At 35.2% G+C, this 26,448-nt stretch overlaps 1 protein-coding gene across 1 annotated transcript in view; it reads right to left on the bottom strand.

The window, feature by feature from the left end:
- Window positions 1–3,286: 3,286 nt before the first annotated feature.
- The window catches only part of Wdr72 (WD repeat domain 72), a 206,265-nt gene continuing 183,103 nt past the window's right edge, over window positions 3,287–26,448 (bottom strand). The window contains exons 19-20 of the mRNA XM_047540696.1: window positions 10,939–11,043; window positions 3,287–5,366 (exon numbers count right to left, since the gene is read on the bottom strand). Coding sequence (XP_047396652.1) covers window positions 5,311–5,366; window positions 10,939–11,043 — 161 coding nt within the window. The 3' untranslated portion in view covers window positions 3,287–5,310. The remainder of the gene's footprint in view (window positions 5,367–10,938; window positions 11,044–26,448) is intronic.

The raw sequence follows: 26,448 nt of genomic DNA, 5'->3' as shown, positions 1-26,448 counted from the left end.
TTCCAGGTGGCCTTGGCCGCCCTTTGATTAAGTTGAATTCAGGCACCTAGAGTTAGGAGAGAAAGTGGCTTCATTTTGAAGATTAAGGGACCATCTCTTCACCAGACTCAAAAGCCTGGATTCTTAGACCTTTGCAAAGGAAAAAAGGATAGCCTTGTACTATTTCCCAAAAAGCTTAGGAAGCAGTAGACGAAAGGTGTTTTCTTCCTTTTTCTCTGCAGAAAGGCTTTAGCCCGGGAAGGTAGAGAAATCAGATCCTTGTAAATAAAGAAACAGAAACTTAATGCTACCAATGTGAACGAGAGCAGAATATGACTTCTGTATTAGGGGAAATGATGAATGTCTTCCCATTATGGGAACCATTTTAAGCACAACCTTAAAATAGTGGTTTAGAGATAGGTGAGGACATGGAGAAATTTGTCTCTACACTTTAAACCGTTTCTCTTCCACAAGGATTTTGTGTAGTAAGAATATGTTTTGGGCTAGAGCTAAAAGAATGAGAAAGAAAATTCCTAGCCTTGAGTGTTGCTGCCACCTACATGGCAGGAAGACTACAAACAAAACCCGGCCCCTTCCCAGAAGGGCCTCCATTGCAGTACACTTTCTGTAAAAACATACTCTCGAAATTCTCAAAATTGTTTCTTTACTTGACTATCCCAATGACATGATAGTGTATATTTTCACTTCACTTTCTATCTCAGGTCCTTGCAGAATTGTACTAAATGTTTTTGTTAGATTCGTGGAAATACACATCATTTGAAACAGGGGCTAATCTGAGGAAATCTTCTTTATCATAAAAAAATCTCAAGTGCAACTCGATCTCCACGTCTGGGGGTAGGGAAAAAGTCCTTACTCTTACAGTACTGTAGATTTTTATTTTTTTCCTTTGGCAGATTCTAAAATACAAAAGGGAAAATGAAACAAACTCACGTTTCCCCAGTTGACTAAAACTGTAAATTGACACAAATACTGATGATGAAGATTGAGAATTCTTTTGATAATAGATAGGATGGGTTATTTCCGATAGGAAATGTAATTGGCACTGCAGAATTAACAGAAAATCAAAAGTCCACAGGAAACTTGTGATAAGTCAAGAACACATCATAAACCATCTTTTTATCTTAGAAGGCATCATCAGAGGCCATGATGCTCTATACTGAGGCTGTGTGAAACACCTTCTCCCTGGAAAATACACAGGGAAGATCGAAAAGTCGATTGATGACTTTACAGATAATTGCAATTAAAATGATTGCTAAGTGAATAAATGATGGGTTTTGGAAGCACATGCCAACTAATTATTGCTGTTACCTAAAGTTATGAATATTGGCATTTTGCTGGCATTTGGCATTTTGCAGATTTAGACATAATGTTGTACTAAACATGAACTAATTATCTTTGGTGCTAAAAACCACGTATCCTTGAATAAAACTCATTGCTACCTTTCAAATTATTAGGATGTTGAAGACAGAAAAGGATTCCCAAAACTGATGTAGGAAAATGTTCTGTTCAATGAAGAAAAGGCATTTAGAAAAAAAAAAAAAAAATCAAAAGGAAGAACCCTATGTGTGCAATATTCCCCCATACACCACTAGAAGTCACTTCAGACATTTTCAATGGGCTATGCCTTTTGTTTCCACATAGTATTAAAATACAAATTTTTACCATTTGTATCATTATAACCATGCTCTTAACGACACAATTGTCACAGTCCATTTAAGTGCAGCATGCATTCTAGTGTAAAGGTGGCTTTATCTTAGACTTAATGAACAAGGCCCAATACTAGGGAATAGTACAAAACTGGATAATCTAGATTAAAAAAATTTATTATACTCTCTGAAAATTTCATTACTGTAAAAAAAATCCATGATATCAAAATTATGAAGGTTTAAGATCTAGGAAAGTCAAGTAGGTAGATCAAGTGAGTAAAGGAATTAAGGCAGGCCTCACCCTCATCTCTGCCCTGCTAATGAGACATTTATGACACCTGCCATTTCCCAGGGGGTCGCATGTTGGATGGGAGTTTCCAGTAGTGGTATGTTCCTACTGGGAGACCTGTTCATTTCCGGTTTATATTTTTCACCTATAATCCAACTGTATAATCCTTGTTGACCAAAGTGCTCCTGAAACCACTGTATATGAAGCCATTTAATGTCATCTGAAAGATATCCAGTTAGGATAGTTTTAACTAGTTGAATTATAGACAATTTTTAAAATATTTAAAAATGCTAAGTATTATGCAAATGTTTAAAAAGCAGTGACTTTTGCATAAAATTAAATGCAACTTTGGTCAATTTATATGTGTGTGTGTCTGTGTGTGTGTGTCCGTGTGTGTATACATGTACATATGACAACATTTTGGAGCAGATAAAAGGGTTTAACCCTACTTTCAAACACCTGAGCAATCAAAACATATAAAACATAAAATTTAAAATACTATGTGGGTCCATTCTGTGGAAATAAGGCTTTAAAATCAATTTGAATGAATGTTTTCTGAATCTTCTTTTTAAACATATGGCATAAGACATTTTTTAAAACTCAGTTACTACTCTGAAGATCAACAAGAAAGAGTATCTTTTGTAAAATGTTGATTTGAGCAATTAAAAAAGGATTTTTAAAATACAGAACATTAGAGGAAGACATATAAGGGAGGAAATAAAAATCATCTCAAATGCTTTCATCAAAAGATAGAATGTTAACATTTGGTAAAGCATTTTCCTATGATTTTACTAACAGGGACATATGCCAAGTAGGTTTGACTTTGTTTCTAAAATACTAAGAGAATATTTGAGGCCTGAGGTATATCGTATTAGAAGTGTTTTACAGTATTTAGACTGCTGGCTGTGAACCACCACACAGAGTCCCTTTGGACCACTCCTGTGATGAAGCTTCTCAATGCAGATGAGGAAATAAGGCTCTGAGAAGCCTGTGTTGCCCAGAGAAGGAAGCTTCTCTCTTAACACTTAGATGCTTTCCAGATTTGTGCTTCTGCAACATCCCACATAGCCAATGTACAACTCCACAATAAATAAAATAATCCAGGCTGTAAAGTTCAAAATATGATATTCCTTTGGGTCATGTCTCTCTTTCTTTCTCTCTCTCAATTTATCTATATCACCAAGATGATTACCAAAAAAAGAATCACAAAATAACATTTTAATGAATTGTGAATTATTTATTATAATGACAAGAAGAATCTGGATACAAACTTATTCACTAATACATTTACTACAGTGGTTACCTAAGGATTGGTATTCAAAAGGACAACCACCAAATTGAGAAGTCAGTCTTGAATTTTTAACCAGTACTGAGTGGGTAAGATGGTAAGCATGGTAATCTAATGAACTGTGTGGCAACTTGCTACTTCAAATCTCCCTATAATGAAAAGTACTGAAACATGTTGAATCTAAGTCAATATAAATAAAATAAATCATTTTAAAACAGACCAGTGAATTTGTTACATCAGTACATTTGAACATGGATATTAGAGTATCATAATTTAACTTTCTCTCTCTAAACTCTCATTTTTGGAAATTAAGTCTTCAGAGTTAATGGTATTGGCCTCCAGAATTAGTTAAACTCCTACATAATAAAGTCAGGTTTATGGCATTTCTAATTTCCTATAGCTGGTGACATCATAAAATAATTATTGGGAATTTAATATTGGTTATATTAGATCCCCCAAAATACTAAGTATGGCAACTGTTGAAACCTATTGTTATTCTTGTTGAGAAGGGGAATAATAGATGTAGCTATAAAAATAAAAAAGCTCATTTTCAACAAACATACCAGAACTCGAGCATACAAATAAGTTCTAACAATTAAAATTTCCCTTTGAGAGAGCATACATTCATTTGATATTGTCATCAAGGTGTTTTTGAGAGTTCTTGTAATAGGCTTGAGAGCCAGCACACGGCATACAAGAAAATAAATTCCATTGCCTTCTTACTACTTTCCTTTATTTTGAAGTTTGTTGGAAGTAGATTTTGGTTGTTTCCAAAGTAGGGAAATGTATATAAGTCAATTTTCAAAGGATGACAATTTTTCACAATTGCTCATATTAACAACATGTTACAGTTTCTGAATTACAACTCAAAAGTAATTTCAAGCAGGGGCAGCACATTTTAGGAAACAAAGAGTTTTAAAGGGGTCACACTCATTTTCTGTCTGTATTCTGGAATATTCATCCAGGTCAAACATTAATTATATGTCTTCAAGGACAGAGACCATTCCATTTCAGGCATAGAGTCCTCTAATCTCCCCATCCCCTGTCTCCTGTACCCTTAGCATTGGACCTGAAGATGGTACTCAAAAATGTGTCTACTGAATTGAAGGGACTTGACATTCTCTGAGATAGAACTATATATCATATATTTAATACTTTATTTACATTTTTCCTATGGATTAAGCAGTATTTGTATTCATAACATATGCACATTCATAGTCTTTGATGATTTTCTATAAGTTAAGAAATTGTGCAATATAAATCATAGCAAATAAATCAGATCACTAAAGACCTTGATAGATGAGCACTTTCTGTCAATTTCTATTTATATTGCTTTGCATATTTTAGTTTTAGAATTCCTGCTAGTCAAGCTTCTTTCTGGGAAAAGAACTGTAAGAGTTTATACTCAATAAGAATCAACTGTGATGTGTTATAAGTAGATTCCCCTTTCCTAGTTCACATCTATATGGCCAAAAAGATCAACCTTTTGCTAAAACCTCAGTGTCATTAGAAGTCCACATTAACCAGACTATACAGGGTACTGCCATACTATGTATCACTTATTTGGACTAATTGATGACTGTGTGGAACTATTTATTTGCTGAAAACATGTCATGCTTAGGAATGTGATTTACTGCAATGATCGGTGTGAATTAAAACATGTACTAAAACAAAATGTCCTAATCTAACAAGTCAAATTTGTTGCAGTTTTATATTAGACACATTGAAGCAACATTAAATTGAGAAGTACTGTGTGTTACCTTAGTTTTAATGTTTCTTATATAATTCAGGGACTGAAAAAATAGAAGAAAATCTAAAGAAATGTTCAATTTGTATGTGTGTGGGCTGGCATTCCTTGTTGGAGATATTATAGAAAATGAGGAATACAGAATGATTTAGACAGTGATTCTCTAGAAGGAGAATTCAGGTATTTTCAATCAGTCAGTACACTTTCAGTATACTCTGGTTAAAGTTTTAGCAAATTCACTATAGACCAAGAACAACATTGCTTTTATGTGACAATAAACACAGGGCTTGTTTGGGGGTCTCTTAATTTGTCCAAATCCATTTCTACAGTGAGATTCCGGTTAGCACACCTTGCAGGAGCACACCTTTGCTATCCATGAATGGTGCTTTGGATCACCTGTAAATAAAATGGATATCTGGGTTATGTGGTGAAATAACAGAAAGAAGCAAGAAGGGGAAGGAAGAGGAGAGGCAGAGAAACAGGGAGGAAGGAGGAAGGGATGGGGAAAGAAAGAAAGGATGTCATTGCTTATAATTTCTAATTTCTTTTCTGTCCTGAAATAAAATAATTTGATATAATAACCAATACTCTTGTCTTATAAACTGGACAAATACATCTTAATCACACACTTCATTAGTAGTTTTTCTTAATTGCCAAAGAAAATGAAAGTTTCCAACAAGATGAATTCAGCTTGAAATTACTAAACTTTCATAAATCCAAGCAGCTTAATGGCTCTTAGAGAAACCCATGACTACAGTTTTCAAATCTTAGAAACATTCCTTGAAATATGGTTTGAGTTATAGACTCAGAAAACATTTATTTTTTATACCACTTGAATGATTATATTTTATGGCTAAAAAACACATTACTTCAATTAATTTGAGTATTAAATCAATTGGAGCATTGTGCCTCCATTAATGATTTTATGTTAATGAGGTGATGCTGAAATAGTAACTCTCACTGCTACTAGAAAAAAAAATTTTTTTAAAGCTAATTGGTTCAGTTTTACTAATACTGTATCCTCAGTGTGTGTGTGTGCATATGAGTGTCTGTGTGTACTTGTGTGTGAATTAGCCTACAATTTTATATTCTTTAAAAAAATTAGTACATCAATGCTTAAATTTTCCCTTAGGGCAAATTAATCAAAATATTGATACTGTTAAACACAACGAGTAGAAGGAGCATATGCATGACTACTGAAATTGTTCCTCGTATAACATTTTCTTAGCACTAGCCATAGGAAGTGTGTTCTTGGTGGCTATGATTGATGTGCTGCTCACACGGTCCGCATTTTTCTGCTTCATGCATCATCATCAGCCATCTCCAACACTCCAGTCCTGAATCTGTCCTACTTTCTGTTACCTGGTTTTTACTGGTGATTCATGAGCCACAATAGTAAAAGAAAAAAATCCACCCTGGCTTTTCACAACATATTATCCTCTAGAAACACTATGCAAAATCTAGTTTTGTTCATCAGATTCATGCAAATGTAATATTGATTGACAATGATGTATATAGATCCACACAGGTAACATGCTACATAAAAACCACTGAAATGTTCTATTAATGGAAGAATGCATGCTGATTATAAACTGCTTCAGAATGATGTGAAAACTCATGTGAATGTGTGGTTTGGACTTCCAAGCTCACTCTTGTCACTACTCTTTTCAGCTGAAGCTACTCTGAAGTGTACACTAGGAAATAAAACTCAATTTTCCAAGCTAATAAGTGATAAAAGCTCAAGTTCTCTCATTACCACTTGCTTAAAAATTGTGAACATTGCTCTAAAGTTTTTATCATGATGAATGTACAGATGAATGGCAAGGAATCACCATTTTAAAAAATATTCTGGAGAAAGAAACAGTTAACAAGAAGCAAACAAGCAAAAGACTCAACTGAACTATTTTTGTGGAAACATCTTTTAGATTCAGAAGCAACCAGGCCTTAAAGAGCCAAAGAAAGCCTAATGGCCCTAACATCACAAAAAAAGGGAGCTGCAAGTTCATGATGTTGTCTCAGTGCTTCTATTACTAGACAGCAAAGCTATTCCCACAGGTTCCAGGAACATATAAATGCCAGCGAAGGAGCAAGTAGGCTTCAGAGTCTAAGATAGAAACTTCAATCTGGGATTCACCTGTGAGTCAAAACTCTTTGCTAATGAATTATTCCAAAGAAAAGGCACTACTGAGGAATACTTTCCCTGGTCCGACAAGACCTCCAGGTTCACTAGCAGGGTCAAAGTAACAGGAATGCTCTGGTCTAAAGGTGCTTTGCCAACCTTAATGGATTCTAGGCACTCACCTGGGTATACAGCTTGAACCAATAAAGAGATCACAATGGCATGATGAATAAGGTAGAGCACCCTGGAGACAAGGTGAACGACCACTCCAGAGAGCTATATCATGACCTACATGCAGACTGCAACCTATTTACAAATGGATCACCCTAGTCAATTCAGTGCTGGAGGAGTGATGTCAATGAAAAAAGAAACAATCTATATACCTGAATTCGAAACTCCTTGTATTCAAAGATGATTCACAAAGTCACTCTTACTATTTAATATGATTCTACAAATTTTATTTTATTAATGACATTTAACAACTATCAACATTTAAAATATCAACTTCATCTATTTTTCAAAAATATACTTTTCTGTGCTTCAATGTCCTGACTTTCTGAATATGAAAATGGGTTGATACTAACAATACTGAGTTAGAAAAGCTAACATAAAATGATATTTAGAGAATTTGCAAAGAAAAGACTGGAAAGAATAATACATAAAGTAATATTCTTGATTTGTGCTTATATGGGAAAATTATTTTCAGTTTTCATTTTCTAAATTATGTTCAAACAACTGGTCTCTTCATGTAAAATGAAGAAATAAGTATAGTAGTCCATTAGCATTGCGTAGATAAAACCATGTAATGTCAATATATCCATTCAAGTTGGAAGACTGACCACGTTCAACTTGGAAACTGGGGGATTTTGCTTGCACATAAAATGTTAAAAGGAATTTTGAATGAGTTATAATATTCCAGGTGAAAATGGGAACAATGATGCATTCTGATTAAAACACACTCCTTCCCATACAGTGAATAATGAATAAGCTGATGCAATTACAAGTTTAGCTACTGAAGCACCTATACTAGTTTTCCAGATCTCACCACTTAAAAACCCCCAAATTTGCCAGGTGCAGTGGTGCACACCTATAATCCCAGTTACTCAGGAGGCTGAGGCAGGAGGACCCCTAGTTCAAGGCCAGCCTAGGGACAACCTGTCTCAAAATGTGCTTAGTGACAGAATTCTTACCCAGCATGTGCAAGACTCTGGGTTGAATTCCCAGCACCACAAACAACAAACAGCAACAACAAACCCTAAAGCCCAAAACTTGGTTTTTATTTTAACTAAGGTGGTGAATATTTCCAAAGAAATGCTACTCACACATGGTAAAGAGATAGCTAAATCACCATAGTAATGCTAACCATTAGTAGCACCTACATTTTTAATTACTTCAGAATTTGATACTCTGAAGTTCATTTTTAGACACTAAAAAGTAGACAGTCATATGTGGACAGTCATATTTTCATAGTTCAAAAAAGTCCTTCTATGTTACCAAATTCACATGAGAAACACAAAACGTATTTTCCTCCATGTTCTGTTCTAAGAATTTTGCCTACTGAATCTCCTACTTCAAGGAAATGCATTCTCTCATCAAAATCTTTCTTACTAAACAAGCACCTCTGTCAGAAGTGTCTTAATTTCTTATCACAGAATTTTATCCACACAAGGAGCAATAAATAATTCATGTCATTGCCTCTTTGTTGTGTGTCCCTGAACTGCACAGAGCTAGAAGGCTGACAGCTGTGTCAGGACAAGCACCAAGGATCTGACATGACAAGTGACTAACAAGTTTCTTTCAGTTCATAGTGAAAGAAGACAATGGCCCAAAGTGCAGAAAGAAATCCTGAAACAAAATAAAACTGCTTCTTTCTTTTTACCTAAGTGTTTGCTATGAGCTTATTTCCAACCCCCAAGCCCTGGTCATTTTATAGGACTGCCCAGCCCCCTTTATTCCTCACACTCGCTTGGCCATTTACGCCTGGCCACGGATCAATATGAGCAATTCTTGGAGAAATACGATGTCTCCATGACAACCAAGCCACAAATTCTCAGTGGAAGGCAGTGAGACCAGTAGTGAACCCTCCAGAGGTTTCTAGGCCTATAAGGCAAGATGTCTTAAAATGCAGGAATGGACAGAGGAAAAAGCCAGAGTAATTCATTCTTTATTACCAGTTTAATGATGTCCCATGTATAGAACGGTACTCACTCTTTAAGTTAAGATTCTTTATCAGCACCTATATTTTCTAATTAATCTTTCTTTTCCGATATGTCCTTTAGTTTGCATCAGTCAGAGTACGTTACATTCGAATCTCACCACAATTCCACTCATATTAAGGGGCAAAGGAATGGTATAAAGCTGACCTGCTCATGTCAAAAACAATGAAACAATGAGTCAAGGTGAACACCTGATTCAGGAATTTAACTGCCTGGCAAAAAGGCTAATAAGAAATGGTTTATTAAGACACTTTAAAAAATTGAGTCAGAATTAGGCAATTTTAGTTCAAACTAAAAGTAATTTTTAAAAAACTTTTATTATAGAAATTTAACACCTACCATTACCCGTACCCTTTTACAATGATCTGCATTTTTCTTTTGGCTATTAGGAGAGAAACTGGGGTTAATTTGCTCATTAAAATTTTCCATCATTGCTAAAGATGCCATTTCTCCCTGCCATGTAATACTGAAGCGAAGGAAGGGTGTTGAGATGGGCACACGGCACCAGAGTAGTTCATCTTCTGAGGATCTTGGTGTAGCAGAGGGGGCTGATATACAATGCCAGAGCCACTGGGCCTATTGGGGTTCTGAGATGACTTAGGGGACCTGACATAGATTGCAGGCTGCACCTTTCACTGAAAATTAAATCTCAGTAGCTCTCCTCAGGGAAGGATCAGGGGACTGTTTGCAGCTGCCCCCTGTCAGTGAAGGCTACAAGATTTGGAAATCTCTTAACTAAGCTGACAGGCCACAGAGAGGATGAATCAAAAATATGATACATGGATCAGCACACAAAGATGTGAGAGGGTAGAGGGTACACAGTAGCCAGATAAAACAGGAAAGAAATATTCTGTGGGGAAGATATCTAACTCTTTCACTCATGGTAATAAGGTACCTTCTAGCATCTGATGGCTTTGTAGTGATCCAAAAATGTCATTCAACTTTTGCAAGATGTTTTTTTTTTCTTCGAATTAACTAGCAATTAAAACTAGGTATACTTCAAAATAAACCAAAAACAAAACCAAACAAATCCATGCTCAAGTGTTTCTGACTGTAGCCTTCTGGTACATCTCTGTCTGTTCTTTCCACAAAGAAAAATATAAGCACAAGTAACTTTGATGTAGAGTAAATCTCATTGCAAGAAGGGTTGCCATCTTCTTTTCTTTTGTTTGACAATGTCATGCTAAAATCCTCTTCTCATTCAGAGTCCTGTATTTAGAAAGGTAAATATACTTGAAAGGATGACAATTTGTTCCTCTTTTCTCTTCATCTCTTCATGTCTGCTTGACTCTTGTTAGATCTCATTATTTGAAATATTAAAAATGTCAACATTTCTCTTGTTTCCCATCTCTCTGTATATTAACCAGTATAGCCTAAAATTGATGATAATGAACTAATAGTGTCAGCTTCCCTTCTCAGTCATAAAGCCTTTGTACTTCCTCCAACTGAATTCTTGATGAAAGAGGAAAAGATAACAGCTCCACACTGTGACCTCTGGAGGTGACCATTAATTTGACAGTGCAGCTGCTAAGAGAAAACAGCATTACAATGTCCTCCCCCATACCCTTCCAAGGACCCCAAAGCTGTGTCAAATTTATCATTTTATACTTGACTATTTTTAAATGGCTTTCACCTGGACTCTCAGACTCTTCCAAGACACATCTGTCAGGCATGTCCTCAGCATCTTGGAAGTTTGCCGAGTTTGAGTTGCTGTCATGCTTGACCGGACTGACTGGAGCTATTAAAAAAGAGAGAGAAAAGGAAGAGAAAGAGCAATGAAAAAGTAGTAGCAAACACCATTAAAACATTTCTTTTCAGTTCTGCAGATATTTCCAGGGATACACTATGTAAACACAAATAATAAATTGAAATAAAATGTATCCTCTAAGTATTTATTGGCAGACATGTAATTAGTTGAAAAATCTATAGATGCGACTTTATCTTAGAAGAAAAATAAGCTCATGGCATCAGCTTAAAAGCTAGAAAGTAACAAAGTGATGCCTTCGAAGTAGAAATCGTGTTTTTAATGCATAAATCTAAAACAATATAGTCAATTAACAGCAACAGGACACAGAGAACATCAGACTACTCAATTAGAAAGATCAGCTCTATACTTGTGGCAAGGCTTCCTTTGGTGGCACAAATCACAGCTAATGAACACTTCATATGCATTTTGGTTCTCTTTCATTAAATAAAAATAATGGCACCAAACACGTGAACACACACGCAAAGTCTTTTAAAAAGTAAATCTTAGTGAATACATTGAAAATGATACAGAGAGTTGGTGTTTTGAATGGAAGGCCTTTAACAATCTGTGATGAAATATTGTTTACTGAGTAGGAATTATAACCAGAAACAGAAGTTAGGGCAGGAGTCCAAACTTTCTATAAATACATTATGCCCACTAACTCTATTCAAGAAACTAGCTCAGGTTTCTGCATTTTCCCATAACAGTTCATCTAAATTATCTCCATAAGTAATATATTCCCATATAATTTTGTTCTAGTAATCATTTGTCAGGGAAAAGTGTACCTTGTCTGCATGAAGAAATTCAGTGGAAAACAAAGACAAAAACAAGATAAAGCAGCCTCCAATCACACATGCTAGGTCCCACTTAAACCTGTCCGAAGTCAAATGCTATTAAAAACACACACACAAACGCACACAGGATTGAGTACAATGGAATTTTTTCTATCGTAAGCTGCTGCAGTAATCACTACTACAGTGTCTTCAGATCTTGATAACACCTGCCATATTTATAAGTCCTAAATGTAATAAACAAAATAACACACACACACACCACAAGAATCAGGGAATATGTTTGCTAGTACAGGGTTACTATTGCTAACCCTCCATTAGAAGATGAGAAAGCAGCACTGAGGCTGGGGACCATTGCTTCACAGTTTGGATGAGTGACACAATGAATGGTGCCCTGCTAATCCACGCAGCATTAGCAGTGCTCATACCTGCTGCTCTCCTCCATGCATTTTAATGGCGCTTGTGAAACAGTGGTGATGAAAACCTGAGGACCACACAGACATACTTTAAAGGAGGCTAGTAACATAATTCTGGTCAAATATTCCCTCCAGATCATTTCATCAACTCTCTCAGTACATAAATGGTACCTCTCTGCTCTGTTGAAATAAAAGCAGTTTAAATTTCCTGCTTCTCTTGACTTTTGTCTGGTAACAAAATATGGGAAAATTATGAAATTCTTATTTTAAACCAATTAACCTGATTTTTTCATGTCATACATTTTTTTCTGAAAAAAAAAATACAAAAGCAAATACCATATTTACTTCATTCATTTCTGTGTGCCCTGTATAAAATAGTACCTGGGTCATAGAAAATATTCTCAAAGGAATTATGAAATGAATGAATGAAAAAATGAGTGAAGCAGCGGTACCAGGCTAGATGTTCTTCTGATCCAAGAGAACATGTGCTTTCAATTATCTTTCTGATAGATCTGTTCAGTTGCTTGCTTAGACCCATTTGAGATCATGGGTGCATATTTGCAAGTGGTGACGTGGGTTAGTTAGTCTGTAATGTGGAAGAAGAGGCATGTATGGCCTACGTAGTCACTGCTATAACTGCCTTTAATTTAATTCTCCCATTTTAAATCAACTATGTATTATTTTTAAATCCTTAGATTTTTGTGAGATGTTTAAGTGGGATAGTTAAATGCAAAAAAAACTGCAGAAAACTATTTTATTGGTCAAAATTTTCAGGCCTATCTTAATGATTTCTATCTCTATATATTTTACTTGTTAATTTCCTGAAGTATTTACATTGCTATTTATAACAGGGAATCAATCATGTAGCTAAATCTTTTACTAAAAGTCAATGAAATATCACCTCTATTTGGGCAAATGCATTATACTGTCATCCAATATATTGTTCTTTCCTAATTTAACACTTTACTACATTCATTCATTTAATCATTTCTCCAACAAATATTTATCAAGCAGCAGATATTTAGAGATACATTCTAAATTAGAGATCTCAAGAAGGAAGAGGATATGGTATTAGAACAATAAAGCACATGCCTGCAATCATTATTTAGTGGCAATAAAGTAGACTCAGCATGAAATGAAGTTCCGAATCTCTCAAGAAAGCTAGAGTTAGATGTACTTTTAGCTGCACCATCTTCATTAAATTTATACCAGTAGGAATCATGCAGGTATTTTTGCCTTCACCTCTGATTTTGGAGGGTGTGGTTTGTGTGAGGGTAATGGAATGAAAAGGATTATTCTTCAGATATTTTGGTTAGTCACACATAAGAGTTTCCAAATTTGAAGCTGCATTAGATTTGTCATTTTTACTGGGTAAGTTTATAGAGTCCAATTAAACTTCCTGTAGAAGAAATGACTGCACTCTGTCAATTGGGAACAACAGGCTTTGGAGAGGTTAATTACTGCCATTCTACTCTTTGTTTGTTTGTTTGATAGACTAATCCTCACAATTGTTCTTTTGGGTGTTTCCTGCTGATGTTTTATCATTAAACTCTGACATGATGTGTGACCAAAGTTTCTCTAATGAATCATTTCAAAAATGGCGAAATCAACAAATATTGATCTAGTACTTCTTATGGGTAGAGCTCTTTGCTAGACTACATGGGGTAAAGAAATGAAGACACTTTTAATGTACCCTCATACAACTTGTGATCCAGTCGTAGGACAATGAACTTAATTAGTTAAGGAGCAAAAGAGAAAATATCCTAAGAGCAGTACGCTTTTTATGAGTGCACTAGAGAATTCCTTTGCACTATGGTAGTTCAGAGGAAAAATTTGCATTAAACCCCCTTTGAGAATGTGGGAAGCCCAATGGGGAGCTCATTCACACCAAGTGAATACAGGCATGATGGAAGAAATACAGCATCCTAGGGCCACAGATGTATTTGTTAATGTTGTTGCCTGCTTGGTATGTATTTTTAATGAATTCTCCTGACTTGTCTCTTTGAACTTTTACTGAATTGCTGTTGTTGGCTAATTCTTCTCACCTGTAGACGTTAGCTATAGACAGATTTTTTTCCCTTGCCCTAGATAGTCAATAATTTGATCTTTACTGATGGTGGGCCCATTTATCACAGTGAGTTGTCCTTTCACTATACATATTGACTTGTATTTATCAATACCAAAGTCCATTTGTAGCTCATCACTAAAGTTCTTGGATATTTTCAGTAGTTTTTGAAGGTGCATTTCAGAGCTTACCAAAGAAATACTTTTGACATCGATAAAGGGCAAATGGTTGCTTAAGCTCATCTTTAGCTAAAAATCAAGGGTTTATTTCCTCTGTAATGGATTCTGAAATAGTCCACCTTTGGAGGGTAGGGGGCCAAAAATACAAATTCTTCTTGACAGTTTTACCACTGAAAGATGTAAGGCCATTCCATTTACTCATCACACACCTCAAAGTATTGACAACCGAAAGGCCAATGTTCTAAATATCTCAGCAATATCTTTGGTAGCTAGAGAGATGTGCTTTGTATGGATGCATTTGACTAGAGCACCTCTAACCAAGAGTCAAATTATTCTAGATCCTAAAGAAATGAATGGTTCTGCCACAGACAATAGGAAATCAGTAATGTTTAAACTACATTCAGGAATGCCTTAAGAAAAATCCTCACAACTTGTATGAGGAAGACTTCGTGTTTAAGAAACAAGATGGTGGCAGGTCAGTGTAATGCTCCTCCACCTCCCTGTTCTCCATTCTGGTTTCAGTTATCCTATAAAAACATCCCTCCTTCTTTTCTCATCATTTGCAGAGAGACGGCATTTGCTATTAAAGGTGGCTAGGTTTAACCAACAAATAACTCCAAGAAATATCTGCCACACTCAAAAAGAGAAAAGCAGTGGGGAAAAATTTCCATATTCCCTGCAACCCAAAGCACGATGATCTTCTCAGCTAGGCCAACACTGTCCAAATAGGGTACTTATTAAAAATTCATATCATTTATGGTGTAAATAAAATCTGAAGCTCTAAATAATATTTTCAATACAAAGACTTATGAATGATTTTTAAAAAGAGATCTCATTCATCATATGTATAGGCTTTTTGGAAGTAATTGGGATATTTATAGTAAAATCATTAATAAAAAGAAATGACAACTTGAAATGTTGGTCAATTAAATGGAATAATCCACAATAGTACCATATGAAGTCCAGAGAAAAAGCTTAATCACTTATTAATCAAGAGCATAAAATAATATACAGGTTACAGAGATCAGGTCTCACAGAATGAAGGACCTGAATGCAAATCTACTAGCTAAATATGGTGTCAAGAGCTGATAACTTTCCTGCTTGAATATGGTCTCTTCCCAATCTGAAGTAGTCACTAAGAAATAAACAAAAGTGTGTAACTAGAGGCTTGAAAGAAAAAAAAAGATATTAAATTCATGTAGAAGAAAATACTAATACAATATTGGCAGATCACACACACATGCATACACACATGTGTGTGCATGCACACATACACACACAAAGCCTGTAATACATTTCAAATTAAAGGACAGCATAAAATTCATGAAATGACTTTAAAAAGTGATAACACCAGATTTGTAAACAAAGAGGATGTCACTTGAACAGACCTCCAAATTCAGTTTACAAAGTGGCTTCTCTTTGGACAGATGTCTTATCAGGAAAGCATATCTAGCTAAAGAGCTATGTACATATTACCCCTACTTTAAAGAGTATCTACTGAGATAATCAAGTCATAGGACCTCTTGATTATATTTGAATAGCAATAGCTACATCTGTATCAGACTTCAGACTTATTCTGTCTTCAGGGTGGATTGGAAACTGAAAAAAGAAATCATATAGAGATAGCACAAATTAAATTAGGTATCTAATGCTTCTTTACAACTAAGTAATAACAATTTCATAGGCAACTTCAATTAAGGGGTTAATAGTACATTTATGGGTTTTACCATCTCCCTGCAATTGCAATCTGATCTGGAGTATTATTTTCTGGGTGGTATTTTATAGTACGAATGTTTTAAGGATGGCATATGTTTCAATTGGCAAAGAAATGATTTTTTACAAAATGCAGTAAAGAATAAGTATTATGTTGGTATCCTTACATAGATGTACAGTGTTTATTATTTTATTTAAATACACATGCACACAGAGGATCACATTATTGGCTAATTAGGCTAAGGAGGGAAATTTGCTTATGGGTAACTTCTCCAGGTGACAAGTATGGCTGAATCACTCAACTAATTTGAGGGAAGGTAAATGTGAAATTTGAGAAAGTGGTATCAGTTGTTTATTGAATTTTTTAAAACACTGCTTCATTCCTCTCAAATATGAAAATTTCTCTGTTATCCAGGATATTTGAGCAATGAGCTGCTTTGGTAAGGCTGATAAGAGCAAACAAGTGATACACCTCTAGACTTCTGCAAGGTACAAGGCAAGTACTTAGGAGAATTTATGAAATGACTCAGTGAAACATGGATTTCTAAGAATGAAAAAAGCAATGATTAATTTTTCTTGCAGTTTTAGGGGGAAAACCTCAAGGTCAGGTCTAGGGCATATAGTTCAAACTTACTCAAACATCCCCCTAAATCTATTGCTAATGTCAGTGGGCAGTTTGCATAAGAGACCCTATCTGCCTTATTTTTTTTTAACAGAAAATAAAAATCCTCATTTTTTAGCACCCAAATACATGTATTAATTTTAAGAAATAAGGATACAAACAATTTCATTATTGAGATGAATTTAAGCATTACCAATGTCTTGTTTTAATCTCACCTCTATTTCTAACAGTGTGACCTTGGGCATGTCATTTCCTTTTCCTGGCCTCAGGTTCTTTATTCAATGAGGGAACCAGACTGGACAGCTTCTTTGATGCCCACCAGTTCTGAGATGCAAATATTCTGCCAGTTAAGAATCCCAGGTCAGTCGACCACTCACTCAGGATGTTTCTGAAGAGGACAGAGAAGTGCCCACTAAACTAGCCTTGGAAATAATGAAGACTGGTGAAGGTTTTTGTTGGTTTCTTTTGTTCTTCCTGAATTAAATAAGTTGGATATTTTCCTACAAGAAGACTAGCTTCTTTGCTTCAGTTATTCGGCCATACAGAAAGTCTCAATTGTTATTTGGCAAATGAATGGAACAGGGTTATGAAGGGGTTTGGTGTTCTGGAATTGTACTTTCCTCGATTCAAACCTCTTGAGAGAAGAATCATTGTAGTTCCAAATCTTTCTATTTTTTCTCTATGTAAGGATGAGGCCCATAAAGACATTTTGTCTTAGTCAAAGCCAACATGAAAAAGCACTCTCATCAATTTATCTCAACTCTTCAACTGAAACAGACTATAGGGACATAGGACGGAGAGAAAATGTGTTAAGTTGGGAAGAAGGAAAGGAAATATCAGGGAATAACGAAGCTATTTCCTTTCTGCTATTTCTTCATTCAACACGAGGTATTCTAAGAGTTACCAGTGAGAAGTTTGTCTCAATTTCTCTATGTTCTCCTTCAGAGTATCATTTCCTTGGCAGTGTTTCAAAAAGAAAGGGGGTAAGTAGATAAACAGGTAATTTTTTTAAAATGTCAAATCAAAACAATTCACAGGACTTTGTTATCTAAACATTATTGAGTAAATACAGCATGTAAATAACTAAATGAAACATTACTTATTATTTTGTAGATTTATTCCTAATTTGAAAAAGAATATACAAGAAATAATCTGGTCAAATCAGCTTTCTATACTACAGAGATTACTTAAGAAAAGGGGTTCAGGAACATCTTATCTCAAAGGACAGGACTTCTTTCATCACTAAAGGGAAACACAGATGATGATGAGTCCTAAGAATGTAGAAATTAACTTGCACTCCATACAATTTAGGGTCTGCAGAAGCCATGACTTTTCTCTCACAAGGACCAAATTCTATAGTAAATACAGAAATTCATTAATTTTACTTATTGTTCAGAACCTCAGGAAAATAGAACATTGAAAGCAGGAACAGTTACCAAAGAAGCAAACAAATAGATTCCCACATATGGACAAATTGAAAAACATTCAGTAAAGGGAGAACTATAGGAGGAATTTATAGTAAACTTCCCAGCTTGTATTTGAAAATGTATAAGAAGGTCAGGAAAACAAAAGATCCTTCAATCAAAAGAACATCAAGCTAGCATTTGAAACCAGAGATAAACATGATTTATATATGAACGTTAAGATAAGGATTCACAATGTAGGGCAATTTAAATGGCAACAAAATCTATAGTTGTCCATATGGGAAAGTACTAGAAACATGCTCCTCCTGAATCTGTGGGAGAAGAAACTGTCAACCTGCACCAGCATTGGAATCTGTAAGAGCAGCAACCTTTCCACAGGGCAAACCTAAGACAAGACCATCAGTGTGGGGAGAATGGTTGGCAGGCAGTCTCAAATTCCCAGCTGATAGCTGTCTCTATCTCAGGGGAAAACGTTTGTCTCAGATGGTTAGTCAAGTGTCAGAGCTCTTTCATCTCCCAGATAGGAAATGGAAAATAAGGAAATCAAATTATCTAGACTATGCCTTCATTTTCTAGTCCTTTGTCAACATTAGGAAGGATGCAAGGAAAAAAGGCCTAAGTTACCATATTTTGTACCATTAGGCTTACTCCGAAGGTGATTTATTTTTATTGGGATGACACTGAAATGTTATGTTAGTATACTTGAGAACTTACTGAAACTGAATGGAAGACATGCTTGGATGCTAATAACAGGGGTTAACTACCATATTACAATGTAACAGGAGTGAGCATCACTCTCTCACAGTCCACACCCAGATAAGCTTTTGTACTAGACATGGGAAGCAGAGGTGGTTGCCATCATCCACTGTTTTATAGGGTTTAACATGTCAAATTTAGCCAGCATTTAAAATATTGATTTTTTTATGGGTAGTAAATAAAGAAATCCTGAAGTTATGTCCTGCATAATGCTCAGTATGTTTGGACTAACATCTCTGAGAGACAGTTGCCTGAAACGTAGAAATGCCCTTGATGAATAGTAGAGAATTTCATTTTGATACAAGATAATTCAGTGAGACCTACAGATAAAAACTAAGAGAAACACACCCAAAGAAAGCAAAACATTTAGGAGAAAATATGCATGTATATTAAGAGAAACTAGTAAGTATCATCTAAGAAAACTTATAGGAAACTAAATTCAATACAAAAGAGACATTATCATAATGGAAGACCTAAGGAATAGTAAACAAAAGAAACATACATATATTTCTAGATTAGACAGTTCCCTAGATTAGTGTAAACTTCTACTCTTACTATATTTTTACAAATTGGAAAAATATACGGTAAAATCACTAGGACATGAAGGGTTCCTGAGTTGTGAAATACTGGACTGATTAGATATGCTATTGAAAACAAGCATAAGGCAGAATCAATGAAAATAAATGTTGCACACACGTCTTGGTAGAGTTAAGTTCTGGGAAGCATTTAAGGGAAACATTGTACAAAGTATATAACATGAACATGGCACTGAGCTATCATTTGCTATGTATCACATAAAAATAGGCAAACTGCTCAGGAGAATGGTGCTTTAGGAAGGGGATGGGCGATACAATAAAGTACCAAAGACAAACCAAGGGAAGCATGAGGTCTCTGCACTTGGAACACTGCATATGTCTCTAGTTCTTATTGTCCATACTGGAAGAAATGAAGAGGGCAACCAAAGATCTAAGAGGAATAAGGGGGAGGAGAGTCTTTCAATATAAGAAAATCTCAGGACCAAGACTCCAGTCTGAAAGTAAATCTGAAAATATTAATAATGCTTGAAAATTGCTGAAAAGTAATAGATGGCTCTAATGTCATTTACTCACCTCCAATTCCTCCAACCACCATGACTCTACTCTCCCTACTTTCCATTATCAGTCACTCCTCTATTTTAATAGGCTGAAAAGAGATATTTCTTCTTTCAGACATTCTTCAAACTGAGTCATGTCATATCTCTAAAACTAAGGCCCAATCTTCTTGTTTCTATGTATAAAACCCTAGAATGATCTCTATTCAATCAGCAATTTCTACTGGAGGCTACCCTCTCTCAAATCTTCCCATCTCAGATTCCTGTATCATGTATTTCAGCAGGACAAGAGCTGAAGTATCCCCAGATATGCCATTTATTTTCTGCATCAGTGTCTTACTGTAAATCCCAAGTTCCTAGTATCCTTCCTCACCCTAATTGCCAATTCTTTGCTTACTAAAATATCACTATTAAAGCTCAAATTCTACCTTTTCTATAAATCTTCCACCCACCAATTCACATATCTCTCTCTTCTTTTGTCTTAATAGTACTTTATCTGACCTTTATCACACTTTTAATTCCATTCTTTGGATCTTATATTTGATTACCCCAGTAGGATGTCATTAATAGGGAAGAAAGATATTTCACATCTGAGAATTGTGAAGTTGATGTCATGAGGACAACTTTGCTTCTCTGTTATGGGATGTCTGGTGTTACAATCAAACTGAGCTGTAAACTCAAGGGCCTGACCCAATATGTACATAAATACATAAAGTAATAAATCTATAGCTCATGGGACAGCTTACTTATGGGCAATGATGGCTAAGGAAATCTACTTTCTATGCATTTCTGTGGTGTTTGCATACACACTGGGTGGACAATATTAAGCAAGATTTCTAGGCCAAAGCATCATTTATACAACATTAACTTCTGTCCCTTCAAAGAACTAAAATAAGTGCTATACATTGCAAAAGATTATATCTATACCCTACAACATAAGGGAAAATTCACTGATTTCTACTTTCTTTTCCTTGTCCTCATAAATCACAAAACTAAATTTACCCCAGAGATTTCACTTTTCAAACTCAATGTACAGGCATAAAACAAATTTTGTTCTCATAGGACAACCCATTTTTGTTTCATTAGTTCAAGGAAGGGGTCACTCAATTTTTAAAGCGTTTGGTTTGATCTTCGCTATGATTCATGCTATCTAACATCCACAGACTCACTCATATACTGAAATGTGTCTTACATATAAAATGTGTCCCCATGGACCCTGTAATGGTAGTACCTTTATGTAATGTACTCAAAAGCAATGGCACAGGCACAAGAGTCTAGGCAAGGCAACCAGAAATAGAAAACAAACTTATTTAATATTTAAGCAGTTATTGTTTTGCATAAGTTCCTATTCTAAGATAGTTTATTTTTTCTCCTTATGAAAGGCAAAACCTCCCCAGGACTAGGAGAGAGAAGGCTCCTAAAAATTCTCCCCAAATATGAGGTCTAAATTTATTCTCTTTCTATTTTAACATTTTTATTCTATGTTCAACAATCTCATTGATATTTCATTCTATAGAGAGGTGATAAAAATTTTATTAATGTAATAAAAGAAAAAAGAAATGAAGATGATTTGTCATAATTTAACTATATAAAATGAATTCTTGTGATCTTAATGTAAGAACAGACTCTGATCTCTAAAGGAATACTGAATTATGGAAACATAATTTTTACATAATAGAACCATTTATACTTACCATTTAATTGTATTAAATAATAATTCTGATGACTTGGTGGCTGATGTGCTTTTTGTCTCTGAATTCTTTACAAGGAATAGTTATTTGAAAAGGTTTTTCTCATTCTATTGCTATTGAGGGACTTTTTCTCTCCTCTAATGTCCCAAATTCTATTTCCCATGCTGGGTATCTACAGGGAACCGTGATCATCAACCTTTGCATAGAACCTCCTTCTCTTCATGAATTAAAGATTGCATAGATTTATTCCTCAAAAACAAACAGGGAGAAGAGATTTAGATTAAACTCTTTTTGCCAAATTATGGTTATTTTGCTTTTAAATCCTGAAGATCTTAGACTGGAGGGTCAAACCAAGCACTGCACAGTTGGATCCCACACAATGTCAGCTCTACCAGGAGGAAGCAGTTATTTCCTGGGTATTTCTGTCTTATTTCCCACAGTAAGGAAGTTGCCCAACTTAGAGGCATTCAGTATAGCCAGAGGAGGGAGGTAAACAAAAATGTCTTAGAAGTCCATTTCATTGATAAATCTAAAACAGATCAAATTGGCCTTTTTCCAAGACTAAACAGCACCCAAATCCCCTTATCCTGTGAAACAGTATCAGAGATTCCAACTCACATATGGCAAAAGACCCTGGCCTCCAGTCAGCCAGCTAGTTATCCATGGAAGTGGCTCAAGGCTGACACTCAGATTGACTGGTTCACACTAATTTACTTCACACAGATTCCATTTATCTCCTAGAAGATCCCCTGGCAGCAGCTTATAATGGCATATCCTAGGATGCCTGCCTGCATGCGTTTTTAAAGCAGCAGTGCTTGATAAATCTGAGTCCAGAAAACAGTTCACAGATTGAGGAGTAGGTGCAATCAGAAAACATCAAGAGGCACAGCTGGGACTTGGTAGCTTGCTTGACTGGTTGGAGCAGCTGAGCATTAACTGTGTCTGCTTTTCTGCTTGCTGCTCACTATTACTGGGGCCAAAAGAGCCACCTCCTTTTTCCTTTACCACTTACCACCCAAAAAAGAAGAGAGAAAAAAAAAAAAAAAAAAAAAAAAGAAAGAAAAGAAAGAAGAAAGAGGAGAAAGAGAGAAACAGAGAGAGAGAGAGAAAGGAAGGTGTGTGTGCCACCATCCAAGTAGTAAGTAGAGTTAGAGAGAAAGCTAATTTGAACATTTAACCTTTACTCTTTAAATAGGATGATATAGCTGATCTTGGTGAATTACAGCTGATAGTTCTTAAGATCCTGGGTAGCTGGACTAGGTCAAAGGTAGTTGGAAAAAGAAAGTAAAAGAGAACTCTAACTTATTTTATTCACTTTCAATAATGAGGTCAGAAGAGGTAGTTGGGACTTAGTGACTGTGGGGTTAATCAGTCACCACCAGAAAAAAGGAAGCTCTGTATTTGCCATAGAGCTCAGGGAAAGGCACAACAGGGCTTCAAATTTATTAAGCGATTAAACGGGGGATGAGTGTGTGAACAGATAGTTTGCTCTTCTCCACTGGACATTTTAGAAATATGGCGAACCACTGGTTACTAACATACTCACAAGGTAACCAAAGGCAGAGGGAATTGAGATCTTTTAATCGCACTGAACCTAAACAATGGAAATGCAGTGACAAATCTACCAAAGCAGCGACATGGCACATTTAGTACTCACAAGGTTAAACACTGGGCTGCAGTTGCTGGCTGATGGAAAAAGGTAGGATTAAGGCTTTTGCATGAGCCTTGACATGATTGTGTGTCTGGCCTGCTGCCTCAAGCTTTGAAAACCAGCTGGGATCATCTTCTTATAAGCTCCAACTCGAAGATGTCCAGGCAGTCCACAATCCAATTAAACGGAGGTAAATAGGAGGAAGAATTTTGCTGACCACCATCATTAGGTTTTTTTCTTAATGAAAAACGGCATAATTGCAGGTTACACAGCTCCTTAATCTCACATTAAATCTAATAGATTGCTGACTTATACCGAGCATGGCAGTGCTGGCTTTCTATGTTGGTGTGCTTAATTTTAGGTCATTATCCTTTATTATGTGACTTGTAATCCTTAAAGCCCATGATTGTGTCTGGATATTTGGCAAGGATTGTACTTGGTAATACAGGGATTGTACTTCTAAGAATGACAGTTTAATTGAATGATATAGTATAATGAGATGTTTAAAGAATTACATATATTGCTTTCCTTTATTTAATTGGCCAGTTTATAATAAGCGTTTTCTTCAACATTGTTTAAGATCACCATTCAGTTTTAGGACTCTTGCTGAAAAGGACATCGTTCACAAAAGAGACAAATAGCTTTTTGTCATGGAAATATTTCATTATGATATTAAAATATCCAATTCAAATAACATCCTGGCTCATCTTCAATCCAGGTGACCTTGATCAAGTTATTAACCTATATGTGTCTAAGTTTCCTCATCTACAAAATAGTAACAAGATGGTGCCTACCAGATGAAGAGAATTGTTATAATCAAATGAGTTAAAATGCAGAACCTGCTTAGATTAATGGCTAGAATACAGAAGGCCTAAATAAATCTAATATTATTTCATTTTAAAAAATCTTCTTTGTCTAGAAATGTGTGCAGATGTCATAAGATGTCCAGTCTTTGGATCAAGGCATTTGTTTTACAATTTTACTAGCAATAGAGTAGCACTTAAAATTTCTCTGACCTAGTAATCTAAGCAATATTTTAAATAGTTATATTAACTTGACCTTAATTTAAGATTGTAGAAATCTAGTGTTAGCAGTCTTTCTGACTTTAACAATTTAAAGAGGTATATGACTTTGTATTCCTTTCATGATATCTATAACCAAATAAAATTCTTCCCAAAGTCATCTACTCTTCTACTTTTTCCTATCTTGAGAGCTATGTATGGAAGGAAATAAAAATGGTTTCTGATAATGTTTGCCAGATAACATATGAGATCTCATTGATGAGCTATTCTAAATAGCTTCTTCTTGATGATAAAGTAAATGGAAATTAAGTTGAATAGAAATGATGACCTGTTGATATCCTTTATATCCCATATATATACCCATATAAAGACATTGGTTTGGGTTTGGAAGTTTGTTATTGTGTGTGCATAACAGAGTTTCAGGTCATGGATATGATTAGATTATAACCTCTTAAATCAACAGCTATTACCTTTTATATTTGAAAGAAAAAAACAAAACAAATCTTGCAACATCACTTATGCATGGTCCTTTATCTCTGGCATTTTTTACTGGTTTCCAGCCACACATTCGATTTTAAGAAACGCTAATATTGAAATTGAAAGTCTAACCCAGCTCAGCTCCATCAAAGGCAGAATCATTACTGGAGGGTGGTCATTTGGTGAAGTGTACAGGGAAGAGTGGCTTACATGTTATTGACATAACAACTCTCTTTTCCTTGAAGACCAGGGTAAAACTTGGGTGAGATGAAAAGCATATTTATACCCATCCTAACTAATCCTAAATTTAAAAAAACTCTGTTGGTTTTTATTTATTATGAAATGCTGCTTTGTTTTTTAAAAAATGGGTTACTTAAAACTACTTTTATATCCAATTCCGATATTGTTAAAAACATCTTGTTTGACCTAGATACTTCTTTAGTTGCTCCCCTTGCCTCTATACACACTGCAGATCACAAAATCAATCAAGTCACTGCATGGTTCTGATTCCTCTGTAAAAACAGCTAAAAAACTGGATCAGAGACTGGTGGTTGGCAAGGTCTTAGCAAGTGTATTAAGTAGTACTCTTGCTCTTGATCTTTACAACATACGGCATAATTTAAAAGAATTATATAAAGAAAAGCATTAGAACAAAAACATAAACTTCCTAACTGCCCCTTTGTGCCCCCCACAAAATGTCAGAGAAAAAGAGATATGTTGAGAAAAATCAAATAAAACAGATCATATAGCAAAAAATGTACATGATTTTATATGAGTGTGTACAAATTTACCAACACTATTAACAAATGTTAATGGACTTTAATTCTCCTATTAGAAGAATATATGGCAAGATTGCTATCAAAATTAAACCTAACACTATGTCGGATAAAATAAACACACCAACCACAAAGAGGAAATATTAAACTTAAAAGAATAGACAGGGTATAAATAAATAGAGTGGTCACAATGTTATTCAACATGGTGGAATGTATACCAAAAAGCATTAAATAAAGATACCAAGAAGAATATAATAATACTAACAGCTACAATTCACAAAGAAGGTATTTCAATGACAAAGCAGAGGTTATTGAAAATGCAAAGAGAAACAAGGATTAATAATAGATAACTTTAGCATAGATAACTCTCTTAATCTAAGAGAGGTGATGAAAACAAAATATTGACAAGTATGTAGAAAACCTATACAACCAAATCAAGAAGGTAGATCTAGCAAATTTTGAATGCCAATAATAGCACTCATTTGGTTTTAGGTTTTAACACATAGAATATTCACTAAAACTGGCCATATTTTAAACTCCAAAGTATCCCCCTCTAATATTCCCAGAAATACAACTTGCATAGACAGCATTTTCTTGATCACAATGGAATAATACTATAAATTAATAAGACTATGAAATAAACAAAAAAAGATATTTCTATCTGGAAATTTCAAAGTAGATCGATAAACAACTCTTGCCTTAAAAGGGAAATTCAATATAAAA

The sequence above is a fragment of the Sciurus carolinensis genome, chromosome 2 (genome assembly GCF_902686445.1).
Source record: "Sciurus carolinensis chromosome 2, mSciCar1.2, whole genome shotgun sequence".
Taxonomy (NCBI): Eukaryota; Metazoa; Chordata; class Mammalia; order Rodentia; family Sciuridae; genus Sciurus; species Sciurus carolinensis.
The sequence above is the reverse complement of the archived record's forward strand: the minus strand, read 5'-3'. Positions and strand labels throughout refer to the sequence as shown.